This window comes from Molothrus aeneus, chromosome Z, assembly GCF_037042795.1.
Source record: "Molothrus aeneus isolate 106 chromosome Z, BPBGC_Maene_1.0, whole genome shotgun sequence".
NCBI lineage: Eukaryota > Metazoa > Chordata > Aves > Passeriformes > Icteridae > Molothrus > Molothrus aeneus.
In genome coordinates this window covers 19,967,736-19,989,331 of record NC_089680.1, presented here as the reverse complement: position 1 = coordinate 19,989,331, position 21,596 = coordinate 19,967,736, and the positions used below count along the sequence as shown (strand labels likewise).

Sequence of the window (21,596 nt, the reverse complement as noted above, 5' to 3'; positions counted from 1 at the left end):
CAGATTGCTACAGTGCAATCACTGCAAAGCCGCATGTTTTGCAAACAAAATATGTTGCAGATTCTAATTATAAAAACAAAAATATGTTCTTTAATTTGACATACAGAGAGAATTTCTCTTACTCTTTTTCTAAGTCTTAAAACTGCCAGGAATCCTCTCTGGAATACTAGTTACTCAGCATTCACAACTGTTACTGTAGATGTCAAAAATAAAATATTCATAAGTGTATTTGATATTGTATTCTGGCTTAAGGTATATATCCGTCCAACACTGCACTGTGATGTATATATAAACTGGTCCTAGAAAAAACATTTATTCACATCCAGGTTGCTCTTGCCAGTAATGAGACTAAATCAAAACAAGTACTATTTGTTACCTAATTTGCCCATTTTCTTAACATTTGCTAAAAAGTTAAAAATAATATGTTAATATAATGGAGCAATTGTGAAAAAAGCCAGAAAAACCAGGGAAGCAGACATCTGAAGGTGGCTGTTTCCTGTACCTAAATGGCAATTAAAGTAAAATATATAATGTACAGCACTGGGTTCTATGCAGTAAGACTACTTTGTCCTGCTCTTTGAAACTGTAAACATGAACCTATGTGAAACCTCTGGAAGAAGGTGAGTGAGCATTTGGCTTGTGTCAAATGAACACAGGGGGCAGTGGAGGAAGAGAGATATATGGGAATAAATGCATGTTTCCTCTCTGCATCTACTTGACTAGCTACTGTGCTTATTTTTACCTACACTTTACATACTGTCTGGAGAGAACTCTTTTACAATTCTCATAAAAAAAAGGAAGAAAAATTGTACACAACCTTGATTATGCTGTATAGAGCTCAAGCAGCTAGTAAATTGATGCATGCCTAACACTTGTGTTAAAAGCTGAGCGTTCTTTATACCAGAAGCAATGTGTAAGAAGACATTAATCCTCTAAACACTAATGCTTTTCAAGATCACAGGTTACCATTGCCCTCTCTTACGTCAGAATGTGCCTTATGTTCCCTTTTCTCCTGTAGGACATCTGGTGGTTCCATGGAAATATTTGAAGAGCCATCGTCTTAGCAGTTTGAAGGGAAAGCCTTGAATAATTCACACAACAAATGATTAGGCAAGCACTTGTCTATCTAACTGAATTATTCTGCATGTTTGCTGAAGCAGTTAAGCAGCAGAACAGCATTTTCTTCTCTGGAGGCTTTACAGTGGTAGTATTGACCCACCTAGTTATTGGGTTTCAGCCTTTTGTTGACACTGTTGTAAATGAAAGCAGTCTGGACAGGCACTGAGCAGCTGGGCTGGATAATTGTGAAGGATTCATGCTTGTTGCTGTTACCCTCAGTGTTTGTAGTGGGTTGTTTGCTTTGACTTTTGTTGAACTGTTGACAAAAGCATTAGATACAAATGGGAACAAATAAAGTGGTAAGATGCCAGGAGGGCTTGGCAGAAATGGTGGTTTTCATTCCGACTTAAATGGCGAATGTCTTGTATGGATGGGTGAAGGAAGGTGTATTCAGGATTTTTGTGCCTTTCCCTCCCCTTTCCCTTTCTTTCCTTACTGCTAAATAGTTTTTGGCAATCAGGTGAATAAAAACAGAGCAGAGGCAATCTCACCATAGCCTTAACTCCTTGGCACTACGTTTTTGAAGCTCTCTCTGACTGTGGATGTCTGGCTGGGAAAATCCAGTTCCTGAAATGAAAGGATTAAGTATATAAAGGGAGGAGGAAAAAAAAAACAGAGAGAAAAGGATGGGGGTGTAGAAGGGCTAGAGATGAGGAAAGAGAGGCTTAAATAGAACAGTATACACTAAGTAGTATAGCCAGCAAAATTGAAGTCATTTACTGGAACGCTTTTAATTTGGTTTAAACAAAATACTCTTTTGTATATTCAAATGGGGAGTAGCTCAGCTGTTGTGAAGCCAGAAAATTAATGGTATTTTTAGTGAAATAACAAACGCATGTCAACAACATAGCTGTGGATGATAATGTTGGCATTTTATTCATGAGGAATTATCAATGCAGGTTACTGGACAACATAGTGTGACTGGAATGATTGAGCACAGGGGGGAAGCAGCTGTCCTTCTGTGAGACGATTTCATTTTACATTTAGTCCTTCAGGAAGAGAAGAAGGAGACAGAAAGAAAGCATTTTAAAAAACATGCCTGATATACCTATCCTTGTGGTTTCTGGGTCCCAGCGACTAACCTTTTTAGCTCTGACTCATAGTTTTCTGGCTATCCTTCTTTTCAAGTCTGTCTTGAGGGATGGCAGAGAATAGATGCAGAAGAATAGCATCACATTAGGGTATCCTTGCTGAAAAGGTAGTTTTGGCCCTGGAGGAGCTGCAAGTTTATTCTAGCCATCTCTGGCACTTGAGTTTTGCGCCTGGGTATTGTTTGCTTGGGACCCAGAAACCCAAGGATAAGGCATCTAATGTGTTGTGAAATATGGTTATGCTGGCTGGTTGTGGAGGAAGTTAGCATATGATCTGGAAGGTCTTGCCACTTGGCAGGAGAGATGCTTTGTGTTTGTTATTTTGACTGTAGGTTTCTGGTAGTGATCAACTTCAGGGTGTTGTGCAGGTCAGCTGGAAAGTGGCAAGTCAAGTGCACAGGGGTGAAGACACCACTGCAGTGGAAGAAGAAGGCTCTGTTCAGTAGTGCTGTCTGAAGGCATACAAAGGTATTCCTTGCCTCTGCTGTAATATGTGCACCTGCTGGTATATGAGGTAGCCACAGGGTTTTGGGGTACCAACGTTTGATATGCAGGTATTTTTTGTCTCCTGCCTTCATGGATCTTCACGTTGTCCTGAAATCAAATGCCATAGTAGCCAGGTAATCGTGGTATTTATGGACCCAATTTGAGTAATCATCTGTGAGTGTTTTCATCATTCCCCTTTGTTATGGTTGCCATATTTTTCCTGCTCTCATCATGATAAGAAAGGAAGCACAAAAAGAAATAAGGAAGAAATTGCCTTTTACTGCTGTCACTGCTAAAGTTTCTTGTAACATGCAGGATGTTTGTTGTGTGAAACCATGTTGATATCAGCAAGAATTGTTTTGCCCAGATATTATATACTTGAGATCAGGCCTGAATTTGTTTTTAATCCTATAAATATCAAAACAAAGAACAGAAATACCAAGCTTTTTCTAGCAAACCTACTAAGAGTGGTGTTATTGTAGATACCAGTTTGTGCATGATGAATCCCCAAATCTTTTCTCTTTGGGAAATACGCATAACAGCTGTAAAGGGAGCTAAAGGTATTATGATAGCAAATTTCAACTTTGATTGAAGGTAAAATGAGGACTTTTTGAAATGCAGGGACTTAAAGCCCAGTCAAAACAAATATATTCCATAATCATGTTTGAATAGCATTTGGGAAACACAGTTTTGGATCACCTAAATTGCGTGAGAATTCACAAAAACTAACTTGTGAATGTTCTGTGGCATTGCCTTACTTTTTAGACAGACTTGGATAGTTCTGTGTTTTCATGTGAAATGTGCTTTTCCCTGTACTTAGTTACACAGAGTTAGCTCGTTAGGGTAATCTCTTTTGCCTGCAGATCTATAAGAAGTTTTGCTTTACCTGGAGTTTCACAGAGCTTAGACCAGGAAGCAGGAAAGTGCTTCTGCAATGAATTTGGATTGAAGTAACAGAAGTTTTGAGTGAAGCAAGGAGGGAAAGAACTGGTATACTACATAGGTGGAGATTGAATTGGACTTACTCAAGTCACAAAGTGATTATGCATTGTGGGGCAGTATTTTTTTGCACTGTCTGGTGTGAGATAATACACAACTGGAGTTCTAAGCTGGCCAGTTAGGAATAAGAGTGGATATGGGAAAAAACATTCAGTAATAGGAAATGCTAAAATAAGATAGAGGTAACAGTATAGCAGATAGATGAAACACTAAATCAGTGGTGCACATCCTCCAGCCACAGGTCTTTACTGGCAGCTTGCCATTAACCAGTGGGCTGCACTGTTTTGAATATAATTTATATTGGATTTTAATCAGAAAAGCACAGACAGTGTTTGTTTTTCATACTTACATAGTGCTTTAAGTGCAAACACTGCATAGCAAAAAGCCATAAAAGACACTGTATCTGGTGGGTTATAGTAAATGAAGCGATGATGGAAAGACTGGCTCTGCATTTCTGCAGAAATCAGGGAGGTTCATCTGACATCTGGCTGTCTTTGAGAAGGTCTTACGCATTCTGAAGTAGTGGCTTTAGGTTCTCACAGTTTGGCTGATTAGTTTTACATACAATGCAGAAATGCTTCCTTTTTTACATTTCTCATGTCTGTGTCATACCGATTTATGCAAACTAAGAATTGGCTAAAAGTTTGTATGGTTTCTGAAGTTTAGTACAGGTACTCTGTTACAGCAATTGGATTGCTCCAATCTTTTAGTTGTGTTTTGATCCAAGGAATACTGATTATTCCTTCCTCATTTTTAAATTTTAGTCTAGCATATGTAATAGATCCATTTTGGTGATACCGGAGTACCTCCAAATCTTCAATCCATGAATCCTCACAACAACCCTGTAAGGGAAAGAAGCACTCTCTAGACTTCCAATATTATCCTGCTTTTTGAGGCATGAAGAAGCTTAATTGACTTCATGTGATCAGACGAAAGAGCAGACTACTAAGCCTACATTTCCAAAATACAAACAGTTTTACAACCTCCCCATTTTTAGTTTTTAGCTCAAGCACCACTGCTACTTTGTGATCTGTCTGTACCTAATTCTTTCTTTTGAAACCTCACAGTGGTTTTTAGTCCCATTCTTGGCAAGTACATGCATGCTTCTAGTTTGACCACTCAGTCCTTTTGAGCTACTTCCAGTTTCATTTAACTGTCTAATCTCTGCATGTTTTGGCAGAAGACAAGTTTTGGTTGAATTTTCATCCTTCCTTCAGGCTTGATTACATTGCTCATATGTTTCTGTGGCTCCTTTCACACCAGGTTGTTGGAGACAGGACTGAAAGGGATACCGGGCTTGTTTTCAGATGATACAAAACTGGGAGGAGCTGTTGACTCCCTCCAGGGCAGGGAGAGGCCCTGCAGAGAGACCTCCACAAATTGGGGGTCTGGACAATCACCAACTACACGAAGTTCAACAGGGGAAAGTGCTGGATTCTGCAGCTGGGATGGGGCAACCCTGGATGTATGGACAGACTGGGAATGAGGTGCTGTAAGCAGTGCCATGGGAAGGGACCTGGGGTTCCTGGCAAGTTGAACATGGGTCAGCAGTGTCCTGGCAGCCAGGAGGGCCAACCCTGTCCTGGGGGGCATCAGGCACAGCATCACAGCTGGGCAAGGGAGGGGATTGTCCTGCTCTGCTCTGAGCTGAGGCAGCCTCACCTCCAGTGCTGGGGGCTGGTTTGGGTGTTACAATATAAGAAAGACATGAAACTGTTAGCATTTAAAGGAGGCCAGTGAGGATGGTGAAGGGCCTTTAAGGGGAAGCTGTATGAGGAGCAGCTGAGATCACTTGGTCTGTTCAGCCTGGAGAACAGGAGACTGAGGGGAGCCCTCATCGCAGTTACAACTTCCTTGCGAGAGGGAGAGGAAGAGGAAGAGCAGGCTCTGAGCTCTTTTCTGTGGTGACCAGTGACAGGACTTGAGGGAATGGCCTGAAGCTGTGTCAGGGGAGGTTTATGTTGGCTGTTTTGAAAAAGTTCTTCTCGCAGTGGGTGGTTGGGCACTGGAACATGTCCCCATGGAAATGGTCACAGCATCAAGCCCGACAGAGTTCAAGAAGCATTTAGACTGTGCTCTCAGGCACACAGTGTGACCCTTGGGGATGGTGCTGTGCAGGGCCAGGAGTTGGACCTGATGATCCTTGTAAATACCTTCCAACTCAACTTATTCTGTGATTCTGTGATACATAGCCAAATCAGCAGAAGCCACAGCACTGTTGGGAGGGTCCTGGCAAGGGGAGTTTGTGTTCGGTTGTGTTGCTCACCCTGGGCTAACCAGCTGTCACACAGCATATATACACTGTGCAACAAAGCACAGTGCCAAAGTCCCGGGGTTAATGTTAGCCCTTCTTAGGACCATGCCACCCACCAGCAGCAGTGACTCCAGACATCCCAGCGCTGTGCCTGAGCTCTTCCTCATTGTGTTAGTTCCAGCCCAAGGCCACACAGGCGAGGCTCTACCACTTTTTGTGCATGGAGCAAGATTGTTCAGCTGCAGATTTTGGGCATAGTGCTTTACTGACTGTTAGCAAGGTGTCCAGCAAGGGCTGCTGCGCAGCTAGAAGACTCTTCCAGACTTCCTGCAAGGCTGGTGCATGGGAGCAGCCCTAGAGGTGGATGTGGGAATGTGATTTTTGTAAGGAGTAAAAGTGCCCAGTGGGGAGAGCATGCAGGCGGGGAAGAAGGATTTCCATCTGTGAACTGGAGCTTTGGATACAGTTGTGTTTGCTGTGAAAGAGTTTGTTACACTTTCTTTCTGTAAGGGCTCCATCTGGTGCTTTAGGTGTCTTTAAATGAAAATTTGCATTTACTGTCAGGACTTAAGGCTATGCACAGTGAGCATTCTGATGGTTTTATCTGTCACAACAAATAATGAAAGCTTGTCTTGCACTTGAACCCTGTAATATAAAAAGGGGCAAGGAAAGGCAGTGAAATAAAGGGGGACAGACTGGACAGGTTCAGAATCTGTCCCTATGTTAGCAGGAAACAGCAGTGAAGACCTGCTTTAAAATTCAAGGTTTTCTATCTTAAAACAGGACTTAGCTCATTACTGAGAATATGCAAGGTAGCAGTGCAAGGAAACTCAAGCAGCCCAGATGCTGGTCAGTAAACAGTGGTGTGACTTCAGCTCAGTGTCTTAAGTTCTGGCTAAAGACATGCTGGCAGTGCTCTGTGTACACAACATAAAGCCCCACTCACTCTTCAAATTTGAAGATAATGTGTGCAGAGATCGTCATTGTATTCAAGCCTTGCATTAGGAAACACTTTGCTAGCTATTCTGACTAGTGCCTTAAAAAGGAACAATTTTGGCAAGCTGTTATGGAGAAGAAATGCACTGACAAACAGCTGTAATTTGAGATTAAATAACTTCCCAACAGAGAAGCCCATTTTATAAGTCATTCTGTGCATTCATCCCAGCTCTCTTTTAGCCTTCTCACCTGGATCAGTGTTTACAACTAAATTCATTCTTGACTGTGCATAAGATCAGGCTGCCTATTTAGGCGTCCTTTAAAGTGTGGGTTGGTTTTTGCTGTACTCCAAAGCAAGTAAAAAAATGCTTGTCTGCACTGTTTCACCCAGTCAATGGGTGACTAGAGGAAATTATATGTGTTGAAGGAGCCTGTGGAGGCTTTCCCTTAACCCTGTAATTCCAGCTTTTATAGTGCTTCTTGGGTCTTTGATCTCCACACTCTTAATTGGCTCACAGGGAGATTATTTACAGTCAACAAGAAAAGTACCTTGAACTTGTCATTTTAATAAACTTGTTACTTGCCAGCTTCTCTAGAGGCATCCCACATGGAAATAAACATCTTTCATTTTGTTTTATAAGTAAGTTTTTAAAATGGTTTCCTGGAACCTTGATGAAATATCAGGTATTTGCAGATCTAAATCCACACTGTAGGTATTGCTTGGAAACATGCTTGGTGTTCTTTAACATGTACTTAATGCTAGATTAGAGAACATAAGACTTTTTTTTAGTCCCCTGTTTCCACCAGCTTATTTCTAAACTATTTAAAATAAAGAGCCTGAGCATGTGTGGTATTTAAAAAACCTTTCACATGAGGTTTTTAAAACAGATCAATTTCAGCATTAGAGTGTTAATAATTCAGCAAAGGAAAATTCAATTCAGGATTGTGTTGCTGTAATAATAATGAATTATATCTGTCTTGAAAATTATTATAACAGTAGAGTTGAACCTAGTGAATTACATAATTCAGGAGCATTTGGCAGAATGCTGTTTTAGGGATATTACTGTAGTCTTCCCTTAAAAGCAAGTGGAAAGATGAATCGTATTATGAAATACTTAAATGAGACAAGAGTTTTCAGAAATTACCTAAAATAACTAATTTGAATAGAATAGAAGGTCATGTGCGTGCATGCCAACTTAATCATATTTAACTACTTGGCAGAGTGGAGGGGGAGTACAAGAGGGAGATTTTTGCTTTTCTTTTTCTCTAACCTAAATTAAAAATGTATTGGCTACTCATTGCTAACATCAAAACATTTCCAGCTAGCCTGAAGTCAGTATTTGATTGTGCTTTTAACATTTAAAACATTAACAGTGTGACCTATCTAATATAAATAATGGAAGGCCCAGAGAAGTAAAAGCTACTGCTGCTTCTCTTGGCAAAGGCTCTACGATGTTCAGGAGTTGTAATGCATCTAAAAATCTGGCAGAAAGGACCATGTGTTTTATTTTTTCAGTTCTTCAAAAGTAGGTGTTTTACTTATGATGTGCTATTATATACTGAGGTAACTGCTTTAAGGCTGACTGCAGAATCTGTGTTCCCACCACTCCTCCATCCATTCCATTTAGGAGAGTCCTGATTTGTAGAATTAAACTTGGGACTATTATTTTTACAGCAGGCTGAGGTCCATATTCAGAGTAGTGCACAGTAAGCATCTAAAGTTCAGCACATATGTACATTCCACTGGTTTCTTTTTCTGCTTTGTGACTTCCGTAAGATCAAAGTGTGTGTCTCAAATCTGGCATCTGCTCAAGTGCTTTCCTGAATAGGAAATGGGATAATTTCCCGAACAAGGGTTTTAGGAACACAAGTAAGTGAGGGTAGATGAAGTGAGGCAGATATAATGGGCTAGGATATTATTTGGGCAGAGAGCAGAATAGTAGTGCTCAAAGATTTTTTTATAGAAGATATTTTTAAGAGATGATTAAGAAAATGTTTTGTTTCAGAATCAGCATGACCTGGAATCTGCAAGCATTTAATAGCACCCAGTTATGTTTTATTCACCCACCCAGTTAATAGTTTGGTTGGGTAATGAAATTCTGTTTTCAGTGGACACTTACCAGTGTCTGTGGCTTCCTAAACCATGTAAAAACAGGTAAAAAACAGAAAATAAATCAAGTTATATAAATAAATTTTTAGGTAAAAAAACAGAAAATAAATCAAGTCTTCAGAAGCCACACAAAATCTAATGGAGAAGAGAGAACGAAATTGCTAGTCTCTTGCTTAATATTGGAGAAAAACATTTGAATATGTTTCTGCTAACAGAAGCAGTCAAGATGAAGAGTGAGTGTTTCTATTGAATTTTAGGGGGCTTTTTGTAATCATGTTTGCATTTTGAAGTCTACTTCTTTTCCCATCACTTTTCTACTGATCAAGTCAAGAACAAATAGGATTAAGAATAGGGATAAGGGAGATAACTAGTCAGAACATGTAGAAAGAGATGATCAGTTCTATTTGTGAATTATTCAGTTAAAACAATAATTTGCTTTGTCTTCTTATCATCTCCTAGGTCATCTCTGCAGCAGAACAACTATAAAATCCTTTAGAGACAAACAAGCAGAAGGGAAGAAAATGAAAGTGTTTTTCCCTGGAGCGTTGGTACATATGGATAGATTGGAAGGGAGCAAAAATGTGAAAACTCAAAACTAATGCCTTTGCCATGAATATAGCCTTTATTAGATATAATCAAAACTGAAAATGTAGGATACTGGGGCACAGTACCTGATGGAGGGAAGCTAAATTGAGTGTCTTGTGGGACTGTCTTCAGATGTGATCTCTGTGGTTTTAAAGCAACCAAAAAAAAAAAAAAGGCTCATTAGTAGTAGGTTAGATCCTTCTGGTCCAAATGGAGAACAGATAGGGAGTGTAAGTCCCAGGAGAAAGTTAGGACCTGTCACATGAAAACTGAATCCACTAAAATATCCCTGGAGAAGGCAACTCTTAAAGCCTGATCATTTTTCTGCTTGAACATGGAAAATCTAAGGGGTGTAGATGTGTGTATTTTTTACCTCCTAACTTTGGTTGCCAGTACTGAAGGGATTTTTATAACCCTTGTGCCTTGAGACGCTGCAGGAAAGTGTTTGTGTTCAGCTTGGCTCTGTGCCTTACAGTCCATTTTAATCACTTTGCAAAGTGGAAGGATAACAGTTCTACCGTGGTGCTTGGTCTGAAAAGAGGACTTTGAGTGAAATCCAGTTATTCTTCAGAGGGATTTCCTGGCTCTTGCAGGAACAGACTGTAAAGCATACTGACACAAGCCTTTAATGGTTATCATAAAACATTCCCTCTGTAGTGTTTTTTAGAATTCTGAAAACTAACCAGGTATCCTTGTGTATTCTGTTTGAATGCAGTTGCTGTGAAAACATAATTAGTGTGGATATTCTGGAAATATATTGGATGTTGGGAATTTTTATCCATGTCCGTCATTGGCTTTTGAAAACAGTAATGGAGTGTTGCTGCTTTTCCTTGCCTCATGGCACGTCAGTGACTCAAAACCTGTAATACAGGCTGGTGGCTATTCTTATCTCTCTCTTTCATGATGTTGAGCCCACAATTAAATGGCTGTATTGAATGCTTCAGCCAGTTGAGCTTTTTTCTTGTAGTCTGTGATTGCATGCTTTCCCTTGCTTTTTCTCCCTAGTTAACTGCCCATAGTCTCTATTCTTTGTGTTTCTGTTTTGTTAGAACTGTTCAAATTGTTTCAGGTCTCTTCTAAAGGAAATAGCATAAAAGTTCAGTAACTAGAACCCCAAATAAATATTTGAGGGGAGGAGGACTATTGTTTCACATTTCCTTGGCACTGCTCAGTTCCTCAGGTTTCCGAAGATATTTACCCTGAATTTCTGTAACTTGATGGCCTTTGACCCTTCCCTTTAAGTAACTCTGATTTTGGCTAAAGTAACGTTTAGAGGCTTGACCAACATGCAGGTGTGTCCTGGATTTTCACACTTTCTAGAATGCCAGCAGGACATTTTTCTCTGGTAGCATCCTCAGGCTTGTGATGGTGGAACACTTCTTTCTGGAATTATTAAGGTTGATATTCCTTTGCAGCCTGCATATGTCCTGGGGCTCACCTACTCTATTGTCTGTAGCAGTTGCAATTTGTGCCTTAACACCTTCTTGCAACTCTTTTCACTCTATCCAAATTACCTACTCTGCTATGTTCTGAAGCATGTATTCTTATTTTAGGGTTTGGTCAAGGGATGAGATAGAAACACAGAGTAGTGAATGCAGAGAATGGATCAAGTGAATTCCTCTATAGATTGGGTGGGGGAGGATGTTTGACAGTGCCCAGGTTGTCTTACTGTCAATTAAATTCAATGTTAACGAGTAGCAAAATGTGGGTGAGAACAGACTTCCTAGTAAATGTAATATTGTGAACTTTGAGGCTTCTGTAAACCTAGCAGAAATGTTTAACTCTTTTTCCTGCCATCTGTTTCTTTCTCTTTTGTTCCCTGTTGAAGCCAGGTCCTGTGTTCAAACTGTTCTTCTTTACCAAAGGGTGCTTGTTACTCTTGGCACATTTGATTTCACTATCTTCATATGCCTGTGCTAGGATGTACTTTAACCTGAACCTAGCCTTCCTTTTTTCACTTTCATCTGTGTTCTTCTACTGCTCCACTGCTTGTCCTAAAGGTACAGTAGTTCTCCCCATCCTCTGACCCTCGCAGTGTCAAGTAGTGCTCAGGCCTTATGTGTGTTATGTCCTTCAGCCAGTGATTAGTGGAGAAGCTGTATTTTAAAGGATTTATTGCAAAAATCCATCTGCAAAAGACTAGCCAGCAGACCTGACCATTGCTTTAAACATCTACTTTTCATGTCACCAATATGAACCTGTACACCAGGAGGGGCCAGAGAATCATCATCCCATGCTGATAGGATTATACATCAAAATTGCTAGGTACCTTCAGCTGTTGTTGTGTGTCCCTCTCAGCTTTTCCAGCAAATTGATAAGTATATATTGAAATACAACTGGAATTTATGTGTGCAACTGCAGTAGTTTATTGCTTCATTTTATTACCCATTTCATAGCATCTAGACTTTGATTCTTTTAATTAGCACAGATTAAATACTTCAGTGGTACCACCAATGGCAAGCAGATCACGAGTGTCAACAGTTATATGGGTATTTTTTATGAAGTTATACACACATATACATAATAAACACACATATCTGTACTTCTCTTGACATAACACTTATGAGAACACTTAGATTTTGAAGACTGCTGACCCTACATATTCTCTTTATTCTGGACTTTTTTATGGTCTTCCCATCGCTCTTGCAGGCAGCACTGCACATCTAGACTTTGATGTTTTTTTTATGGCACTCTTATCCTCTAATTAACTTCATTAATTTTGCAATTAGTGAAGTTAATTAGTGGTTAAAAATGCTATATAAAACTTCAAAGTTTGCATTTTAATCATAGTTTGTATTAAAAATAATTATCACATGCTTGATTACACAACTTGATGCAGTTAGCTCAGACCAGGTCATGTGATATTAAAACCAGCTTTGTTCTATATCTTTCCTAGCTAGTTAGTTGCATTTTTCCCTGACAGTTTCTGAGGCTTTTTCTGGTATCTGAAAATGCAGCCATAGGGAAAAGGCAGTGACTACGACCAAAAAAAAAATTACTCACGGTATGGCTTAGTGGAAGTTAGGTTTTAGTTTGGGCAAGCAGAGAAACAAGCTGGAAAAGGAGGACATGAAAATATTAAAGAAGTTCACCATGACCAGTGACTATACATGTGGGACCAACACTTGCCTACCAGCCTCCTCTGATGAACCATTTTGGTAGTGCTGTGGTCCAGGCTGTACTGCCTGACTGTGTCAGCCTGATCATAGCCCACTATGGAAACCTTAAGGTAAGGGCATGATAAAGAAAATCTGCTTGCCCAAGGGCTGCGAACAGTGTGTGTTGAAAAATTAAAGCAAAGAGGACAAAATCCATGTCCATCCATGCAGATAGTGGGATATAGTAATAACAATAATAGTAACAATAGTAATAATAATGATAACAATTCCAGCAACAAACAGGCTTTGTAAGTGTGGGTGACTTCAGAAGGCAGAGTTGCTATGCAAATGCTCCATTATGGTATCTGTAGATCAACCCACAGCATTTCATGCCATCTTCCTGAGTTTAATCAAAGTAATGCTGTGCATATAGATGTCTGTAAATGAAATAGTTTATTCAACAGTTATGTGGGTGTTACCTTAGAGCCCTTAGGCTTGCTTTGTGGGAGCCCTTGGCTGCAGTTTCCTCCCTGAGCACGTGGTCTCTGGGCTGTATTTGCACTGCCTCTTTTTCTTGTGCCCTGACATCTCACCTATCTGGTGGGATCTCTCCCTTAGCGTGTCAGAAGTCTTAACCCTAATTTCTTACTTTCTTTTTCCTTTCTTTTTTTTTTTTTTTTTCACCTCTGATATAAGCTTACAGTATTAGGCAGCTTAGCACTCCAAGCCCAAACCTAGGACAGTGCCTGAATCCAAGTTCCAGTGCTCGTGCTTCCATCTATAACAAATTGGCATCAGCCATCACAAAGCAGCATTACTGCCTGGTCATTCCACTGTGATGCATATTGTATCCATTTACAGTTTCTTTTATACTTTCAACAGTCTTTATAACAGCAATAATGTCATTCAGATAATTATACTGTAATTGACCTTAGCGTTGAGCATCCTTGGCTTTTACTGCAGTTTGCTTAATACTTCAGTATGGTCAATTATCTTGTAATTCCCACTTTGTTGAGAATTATTGTTTTAATTAATCCACTCCAAATACATCATTTTGGCATAGTAGTAAGGGTGCACTGGGGAATGGTCATACTCGTGAATGCTTTAAAGAGTCACCAGCTTTAACATGTAGGAAGGCTTTTCATCTTGTCATCTCTAGTCATTACTTTTAAGACTGATTTCATTTAATTATCACTTAGTGTGCTCAGGCCAGGTCTTATCTGGAGAAGTCAGCATATGGGGAGTTGGGGCTTGCAGCTGGATGGCTGTACAATTTGATTTATGATTTCCACACTGATTTCTGCCACATTACAGTGTGAGCTCCATATGTTGATAAATTCCACTAAAAGGTGGCGGAAAAACAGTGATTTTTTTTTTCCCACCCCTAGCAATTTGAATTATTAATTATCCCAAACGGACATTAAGTATGCTGGTAAGACTTTTATGGCTGCATAGGAAGCTTGCATGGCTCTCTGGATACTGGTTTAATTTGCACCTGTATGGCACTGATACTCCAGCAGCAGCGTCCTGATGGTGTTGGAGAGAAAACAGTGTGATCCTTCTAGTGGGAGACCATTTCAGTTAGCACTGTGCTTAGCACTGCCCAAAACAGAGACTGAATCATAGCATGCTATGCTCCATAGCCTAGTGCAAAAAATACTGTGGGTCCAGTACTAGAAAGACTGTTCCGCTTCTTAAGTAAATTATGTGAAAATGACGATGTGCTCAGCCTATCTATAAATGTGTATGTTCATTGGTTTTTTGTCAGCATTTTGTGATGTATTTACCATGAATAAAAATGTTCTACTGAAGCAGAAAATGAAAAACTGGTATGTTTTGCTCAAACACAAACTAAGTGTAACCTACTTGCACCAAAGAGTATTTTTTCCTATGTCTGATAAAATTACTACGTGTGAGCAAACTCAGCATTGTTTAATAGGAAAATGCTACTCTTCTAGTAGATTAATGCATTTTATTGAAGAAAACAGCAGTGTAAAAAGACTTCATTTCTCTATAAATTTTAATAGTTACTAAAACAAGGCCTCTGGCCCATTAAGTTACAGCCTGCCAAGTCATAGTGCTGAATCACTTAATTTCTGTAACTATCTGTTCCACCTTCTTAAAGGTAGCTGTTAGGAGAGCACTGATGTTTTAATCATGGAACAGGGCAGGGTCTATCAGCTGAACAGTATGTTTTATGGGGTTTTCTTTTACCATCTGCAAATATAAGGACCTCTCTTGGAGTTTGTGGGCTGGCACACTCAGGAACCAAGGTGTGGGTGAGTACAGGATTATTTGCAGGAATCTAATGTCAGTGGAAATCCTGAGGACATTGTTACATCCCAGTATTTCTCAAGGAAGGTTGGTCCTTATCAGTGCTTATAGACTGAAAAGCTGTTACAAACAATAGAGGGAACTCAGTATGATTAATACTGTTGTCTCTCTCACAGTGAACATTGTAGGCATTAGGTCCATAGGAAGATCTAGACCATAGCTCTTTGTCTATGTATGTGACATATCTTTATTACTTAACATAAGACATAAACTTAGATCTGTCAGCAAAAGTAGATCCCATGAAGATGCTGATCTTAATGTGGCAGGTGCATTTCATGTTGAAGGAAAAAGAAGGCAGTTCTGCAGGGGTATTGGTGCACGGCGAGGGGTGGGACAGTTAAAAGTGGGGGTGGTTAGATTTGGTCTGTAGTAATTGACTCATGAGGCAAAATAATGTCACTCCTAGTACACTGGCCTAATTTCAGATTGGTAAAGGAGGTCAGTAGGTGAGTTATCTCTGTTTTTTCTGCTAATGTCAGGTAAGAATACTGCAGGAGGATCCTTTCATATTGGTATAAGGTCAGATCCATCAAGCAATAAAACCATTAAGCAGTGTGCATTGCCGCAATGCCCAATGTGGTGCTCATCCTTTAATGTGCTAGTGATAATTAGCTACTTTATCTTTCTAGTAGGGACCTTCAATTTATTACTTTATTAAGTAGTGATATCAAAGATTAAAATGGTATCTATAGCACATAGCTAACCAGATTGTGAAAAATGGAACTGTATGGTTTCAGATTTATGAAAATAAATATTTCTATTTAAATAAGTGCAGTAGTTTAATTCTTTAGACACCACTTTAATTTGTGGTTTATTGGTGATTATTTTTCTTCGTTTTAAAGCAAATTGCTTTCTGTAGGGTGAAGTTGAGAAATAATGAATTGAATTCACATTACAAGCTACTGCCTTCCAAATTCTAAATGAATATAAATGTAATAGGATCTTAGTATAAAAATCTTTTGCAAAAGGTTATGCTATATCATTGCAGACACAAATACATTTTTCAAGTCATCAGTTCATTTAATGTTGTGTTTCTACTTGGCCTTTATTTTAAGGGCTTCTGTACCCTGGCAGTGCTGTCTCCAAATGTCTTAACATGTGTTGTCACTTCAGAGCAAAAAATAACTTTGTTAGTTTGCATTATTTGCTATAATTGTTGATTAATGATCTGCTTTAAAACTAAATTAGTATTTTAAGATGTATTTGCACAGTATGTGAAAGGCACAGGCTGTGCCTTCGACACTACCTTTGTTCTAAAATTTTTCTTTCCACTCACTGTTCTTAGAGGGTAATTAACAATTACAGTCCAAAATATGGAAAATTTTTGCAAATTTTACCACTCATTAATCTGAGCTGCTGTTCTTAAGAACTGTAAATTTCAGCAAAATAGAGAGGAGGACCTGTAACATTCTCTTATGTGACTTGGACAATAACTACAGTTTAATTTCTGTGTTTAAGTTTTCCTAGTCCTTACCAGAAGCTTGTGATACAATAAGGAAAAGAAGAAACTCTATAATAGTGATGGAACAGAAGTTACTCAATGTAAATGCTAATTTCTTGGTTTGTATTTGTGTTAATAGCTGCACTGAAAACCCCAAAACCAAATTGCTATGTAGTACAGTTTTATGTGGAAAAACAGCTGTCTGTCATGCATGGAGGAAAAAACCCCAAACAAGTGTTTCTGGATGAATGGGAGGATCTAAAATCCATCAGTCAGGACTTCTTTGGTTCTTCCTTCCCACCCCAGTAAAAAGGAAGACAGAGATGGAAACAGTCAGCAGGATTTCAACTGACAATTATTTTCATCTCCATTGCTGTCATTCCCAATTCTGCAAAAAGCCTGAACACATCCTTACTTATGTACATTCAACCACTGACTTCAGAGTGAGATAAAGTTTAGTGCATGCTTAAATGCTTTCTTGAATTAGGGCCAAAACTGCTGCTGCTACTAAAATCAGTCCCAGTGGGAACATTGCATCTTTCATTGCTGCCTTTTTTGTATACGAAGATACAGACTCCACAAAGCCTTGGAAATATGGTAGAATTTGATAAATGTCGCCTGCCTTGTTTAACAGAGTAGAGTGGAGTTGTTGGATGATAGTGCATAAAGTACACATTATCTTCCTTTCCCTCCTGTCCATATGTGTGCTCTTTAGCAATCATTACTAGGTGAGCACTGTCAAATAGCAAGAGAATCACCGAACCAGTCTGTGTTTTGTTTCTGTCTGCTGCAGGCATAGCCTGTAGTTGTAAAAGGCAGCAAAATAAAATGAGTTAAGGGGTTTCCTCCTGTTCTTGCCCTCTCCGAAACTGCTCAGAAGCTTGTGTCTTTCTTTGGTAGAAATCTTCATTCAAATGTTTGCTGAAGTGTGACTTGCCTTGAGCCTCTTTGTTATTTTTGATTTACACAAGCAAACACACACACATGTGCAAACACACACCCCTCTTCTGAGACTATTGACTTAACCCTGTGTATTTGTAGAGGAAACAAACCAAAACAAGACCAGTGCACAGTATTCATAAAATTCATCCCACTGGCAGTGCAGATAGCCACTGTGATCTGTCAGTTGATCACCTGTTTCTGTCTCCTGCAATACATAGTGCAGTTTTTGATACGAGACATTCGCTGGGTAGCTGTCACTGGTTCAAACCCAACATGCTGTCTGTGAGAACAGCTCCAGATCATACTATCAGCAGAAGATGTATTGAGGGGTGGTGACAAATGAAACACTGTTGTGAATGAGGCCCTGATGATCCTTTCTTCTCTTTTTGGCCTACAGAGCTCTTCTGTATCTCCCTCAGCCAGTTTCAGAACAGCAGAAAAGCACAGAAATTCAACAGATTATTCTTCAGATAGTAAAAAACAGAAAACAGAAGAGAAGGAAATAGCAGCTCGTTATGTGAGTAGATTGTCTACATTGTGCATTGTTGAACTTCAGTGTTCCTCTGTAGTTTCACCTGGTTTCTGCTGCATAACTAATTTTAAAAAGAGGGTCAAATTTTAACTGGTTTTTGCTGCCTACCTCTAGTGTCTCTGCTGGATTAAACATTTTGGCGCATATGATTGATACTGTTTTTAACCATATAAATACAAAGCACCTGGAAGTTGTGTGACAATAGTGCTGAGCTTTTGTTAGGCTGGGACTTGTTAATGAAGTCTATCTTGACTCCACTTTATAGTGCAGTGCCACTTTGGATGAAGATTTTCATCCCATGTCCTTCTCCACCAATTTGAAAACTGGCATGATTGCTGTAGTTGTGGCAGCCTGCTAAGCAGAAGCCCTGTAGATGACTTAAAGATGTTAATTGTATTACCACATAAAGTGAATGGTACACTGCAGATTTGTAAGCAGATTTCCTTTGTTTTTATAGTTATTAAGAGACACTGGGATATGAAATAAATTTTTTTAACACGTTGTGATTTGTCATTGCAGGACAGCGATGGTGAAAAGAGCGATGACAACTTGGTAGTTGACGTTTCCAATGAGGTATACACAATGGTGTTTTTTCAGCCTTAGAGAAATGGTAGTGGGGGTATCTTCAGTGGTTTCTGTGCATATTAGTTTTATGAATAGGACTATGGCATTTGAACTTGAAATGCCTGACAGAATCCAGTTGTATCCTCTTTCTTTAGAATACAAATCAGATCTGAAGCATTTACTTCTACGGAGTTTTAAGTACTTCTACAAAGCTTGTAAGAGTGTCTGTCTTTTTTTTCACTTTGGCCATGACTTCACATGTAAACCTTATCAGGTCTGCCAAATGCATCAAATCTTTTTAATCTGTCACTTGAAGAAAGAGATTTACTTGCCTATTTCAATATCCATAGATTTTTGGCATTATTTTTCATGGTTTAGTGGCATCAAATTTTAAGAGTTTTTTTAAAAAAACCAAACTGTCCTTCATTATCCCTCTCAATTTTACAATTGGGTCAGCTAAATCAATTATGAATGGAAGGAATGTGTCACTTCCTATGACAGATCTTCATTCCAAATTGAGATGATGCCTTGAGAGGCTGCCTAGAACAGAAGTTAGACAGAGTTAAAGGAATAAAGTAGGTATTTATTAAAAGACCTTCAAAGGATACATCTTAGGCAGTACAAGAGCCTGGCCAGGGCTACACCCAAGATGGACCCAAGATGGACAACTGGTCACAAGTTTTGACACTTTTTATAAGTTTTAGTCCATTTACATATTGGAGTTAATTGTGCAATTACAGCTTCAGGTTATGAAGTCCCATCCTCCCAGACTGCTCTCCTCAAATCGCTGTTGTTGACACTTTTTGGGCCTGAGGCTGTAACGGTGTCCTTGGTTCTCAGGCTGGGAAAGAATTGTTTTGTCTGACTAAACTGCAAGGAGAACTTGCTAACACTTTATATGGAGTTCATAGTTGTATACTAATGCACTATAGAATCTGGAAAATATGAAAGCTGAACTTAAGGCATCAGAGGACTGCTCAAGACAAGAACTAGTGGCTATGAAGTTTTTATGCTAACCCATATTCCTGATATTTAGGATCCTTCTTCTCCCCGTGGGAGCCCAGCACACTCTCCACGGGAAAATGGCTTGGACAAGACTCGACTGCTGAAAAAAGATGCACCAATTAGTCCGGCATCTATTGCATCCTCTAGCAGTACTCCTTCCTCCAAATCCAAAGAACTTAGCCTTGTAAGTGCTACAAAATGCTTCTGACCCTAATCATAGGCTGAAATACATGCTTACCGGACTTCTGTCTGGACACAATTTGTATTTCCACATCTGTCAATAAAGCACTGTGAAGCATGAATTTAGTATTAGTTTAAGTTATCTTTTCAAGGGAGTCTAATAGAAAGTCTACAGTCTTTTTTTGGGATAGGAAGAGGTTATTTTCACTGGTGGTGTGAGTAGATGATAGATGTGGTGTTCTGAGAGATATTTTTCTCTGCCCCCATATGAAGAACTGTTATTCTGAGAATAAATAAAAGTACACAGAGGTTTCTTGAGCTGTTTGCCTGTGCTGTGCTTTATAGCAAATTCAGTTCCCTGCTTGGATGTGATTTGGTTGTTAGCTTTGTTTGAATTACCAGGCTATATACAACAACAATAATTTTTATTTTCTATCTAAAAAGTAATCTGTCATTTACAAGAGCCTTCCTTGACTTGCATCACAAATCAAAATGCAAAAGAAAAGAACTGCCTGCAAGGGGTGTTCTTTCCTTTCCTGTTTGTGGCCACAGTTAATCATTACCTGAGCTGCACAGTAATTCCCCTCCCAGTTCTTCACAGGGCAGGGTATGCAATTATTTAAAGAAATAAAATAAATAAAAAGAAAGCTTAAAGTGAATATAGTGCTCAGGAATGGTGATGGAACGACAGGTTCAGGCCTGGGAATCAGTGGTGTGTCTGATGAACGACCCTGTCACAAGAGCAGCACTGTACAGTTCCTGACTTTATACCCATCACTATCTTCATCCTGTGTTTCTAGCACCACACTTGGATATGAGTAGTCAGTCAGTTTGGGGATTTTTTCCTACTCTTCTTGTCCATCCCTCAGGGAAAATTATAATGGGAGCAGGTCCATGAGCATAGTGATACCACTGACTGATTTCACATATGCTGCCAATTGTCAGAGAGAAATGATTTTCAGTCATTTACCTCATTCTGAATCATACAGATTCTCCTGATGAGAAAAGCAGTGAAGGCTGTAGTTAATGTTCAAAGCCATTCTGTCTTTTTCAGTGTCTTTGCATCTTCTCTTCATTGCTAGGGACTGTTGAAATCCAAACCCAGAAGCTAAATATCACTAATCACTAGCTATAAAGACAAAATTGTTTACAAACTGCTTTCCTTTTTCCTTTTTGGTGATTAGAATGAGAAATCTACCACTCCTGTGTCTAAATCAAATACCCCAACTCCACGAACTGATGCTCCAACTCCAGGCAGCAACTCCACTCCTGGACTGAGGCCAGTGCCCGGCAAACCCCCAGGTGTGGACCCGATAGGTTAGTGTCCATGTCTTTCGGTGGCGTGAAGCAGTCTGACCATGTCAGATTCCCTTTAAATCTGTAATGACAAGTCTGTGCAGTACAGACGCTTAAACTGGGTGCTGAGCTGGTTCTTCAGCAATGTAAAACAGTGTTAAGTGGCTTTCCTTGGCTGACTGGCTGGTTGGTTTGGGTTATTTGTGAGGTTTTTTGCAGTTTTCCAAACTCATGTTTTCATGTGATGGCTCTAGAATGCCTCTGTGACTTCTCACTTTCCCCCCTCTTCTTTTAGCTTCAGGTTTAAGGACACCTATGGCAGTACCGTGTCCTTACCCTACTCCATTTGGTATTGTGCCACATGCTGGTATGAACGGGGAGCTGACCAGCCCTGGAGCTGCCTATGCTGGTCTACACAATATTTCCCCTCAAATGAGTGCAGCAGCTGCCGCCGCAGCAGCAGCAGCAGCTTACGGGCGATCTCCAGTGGTAAGTGTTTGCCGTTAGTGCATTTAGTGTTGAGAGCTGTTCATATTAAATACAAGGCCTGTGGGGTTAACTCTAGTTCACTCATTTTGTGGTTTGGGGAGTATGCTATGGAGAACATGAATTAAACAGTCTTCC

The 21,596-nt window shown here is 39.6% G+C and overlaps 1 protein-coding gene across 3 annotated transcripts in view; it reads left to right on the top strand.

The window, feature by feature from the left end:
• LOC136568635 (transducin-like enhancer protein 4) overlaps positions 1-21,596 on the top strand; it is a 97,818-nt gene that overhangs the window by 66,113 nt on the left and 10,109 nt on the right. For 2 of the 3 annotated variants that reach the window (XM_066568728.1, XM_066568727.1), the window contains exons 9-13: positions 17,793-17,912; positions 18,447-18,500; positions 19,528-19,680; positions 20,861-20,993; positions 21,268-21,461. In XM_066568728.1, coding sequence (XP_066424825.1) covers positions 17,793-17,912; positions 18,447-18,500; positions 19,528-19,680; positions 20,861-20,993; positions 21,268-21,461 — 654 coding nt within the window. The remainder of the gene's footprint in view (positions 1-17,792; positions 17,913-18,446; positions 18,501-19,527; positions 19,681-20,860; positions 20,994-21,267; positions 21,462-21,596) is intronic. The other variant, XM_066568729.1, reaches the window with a different exon arrangement.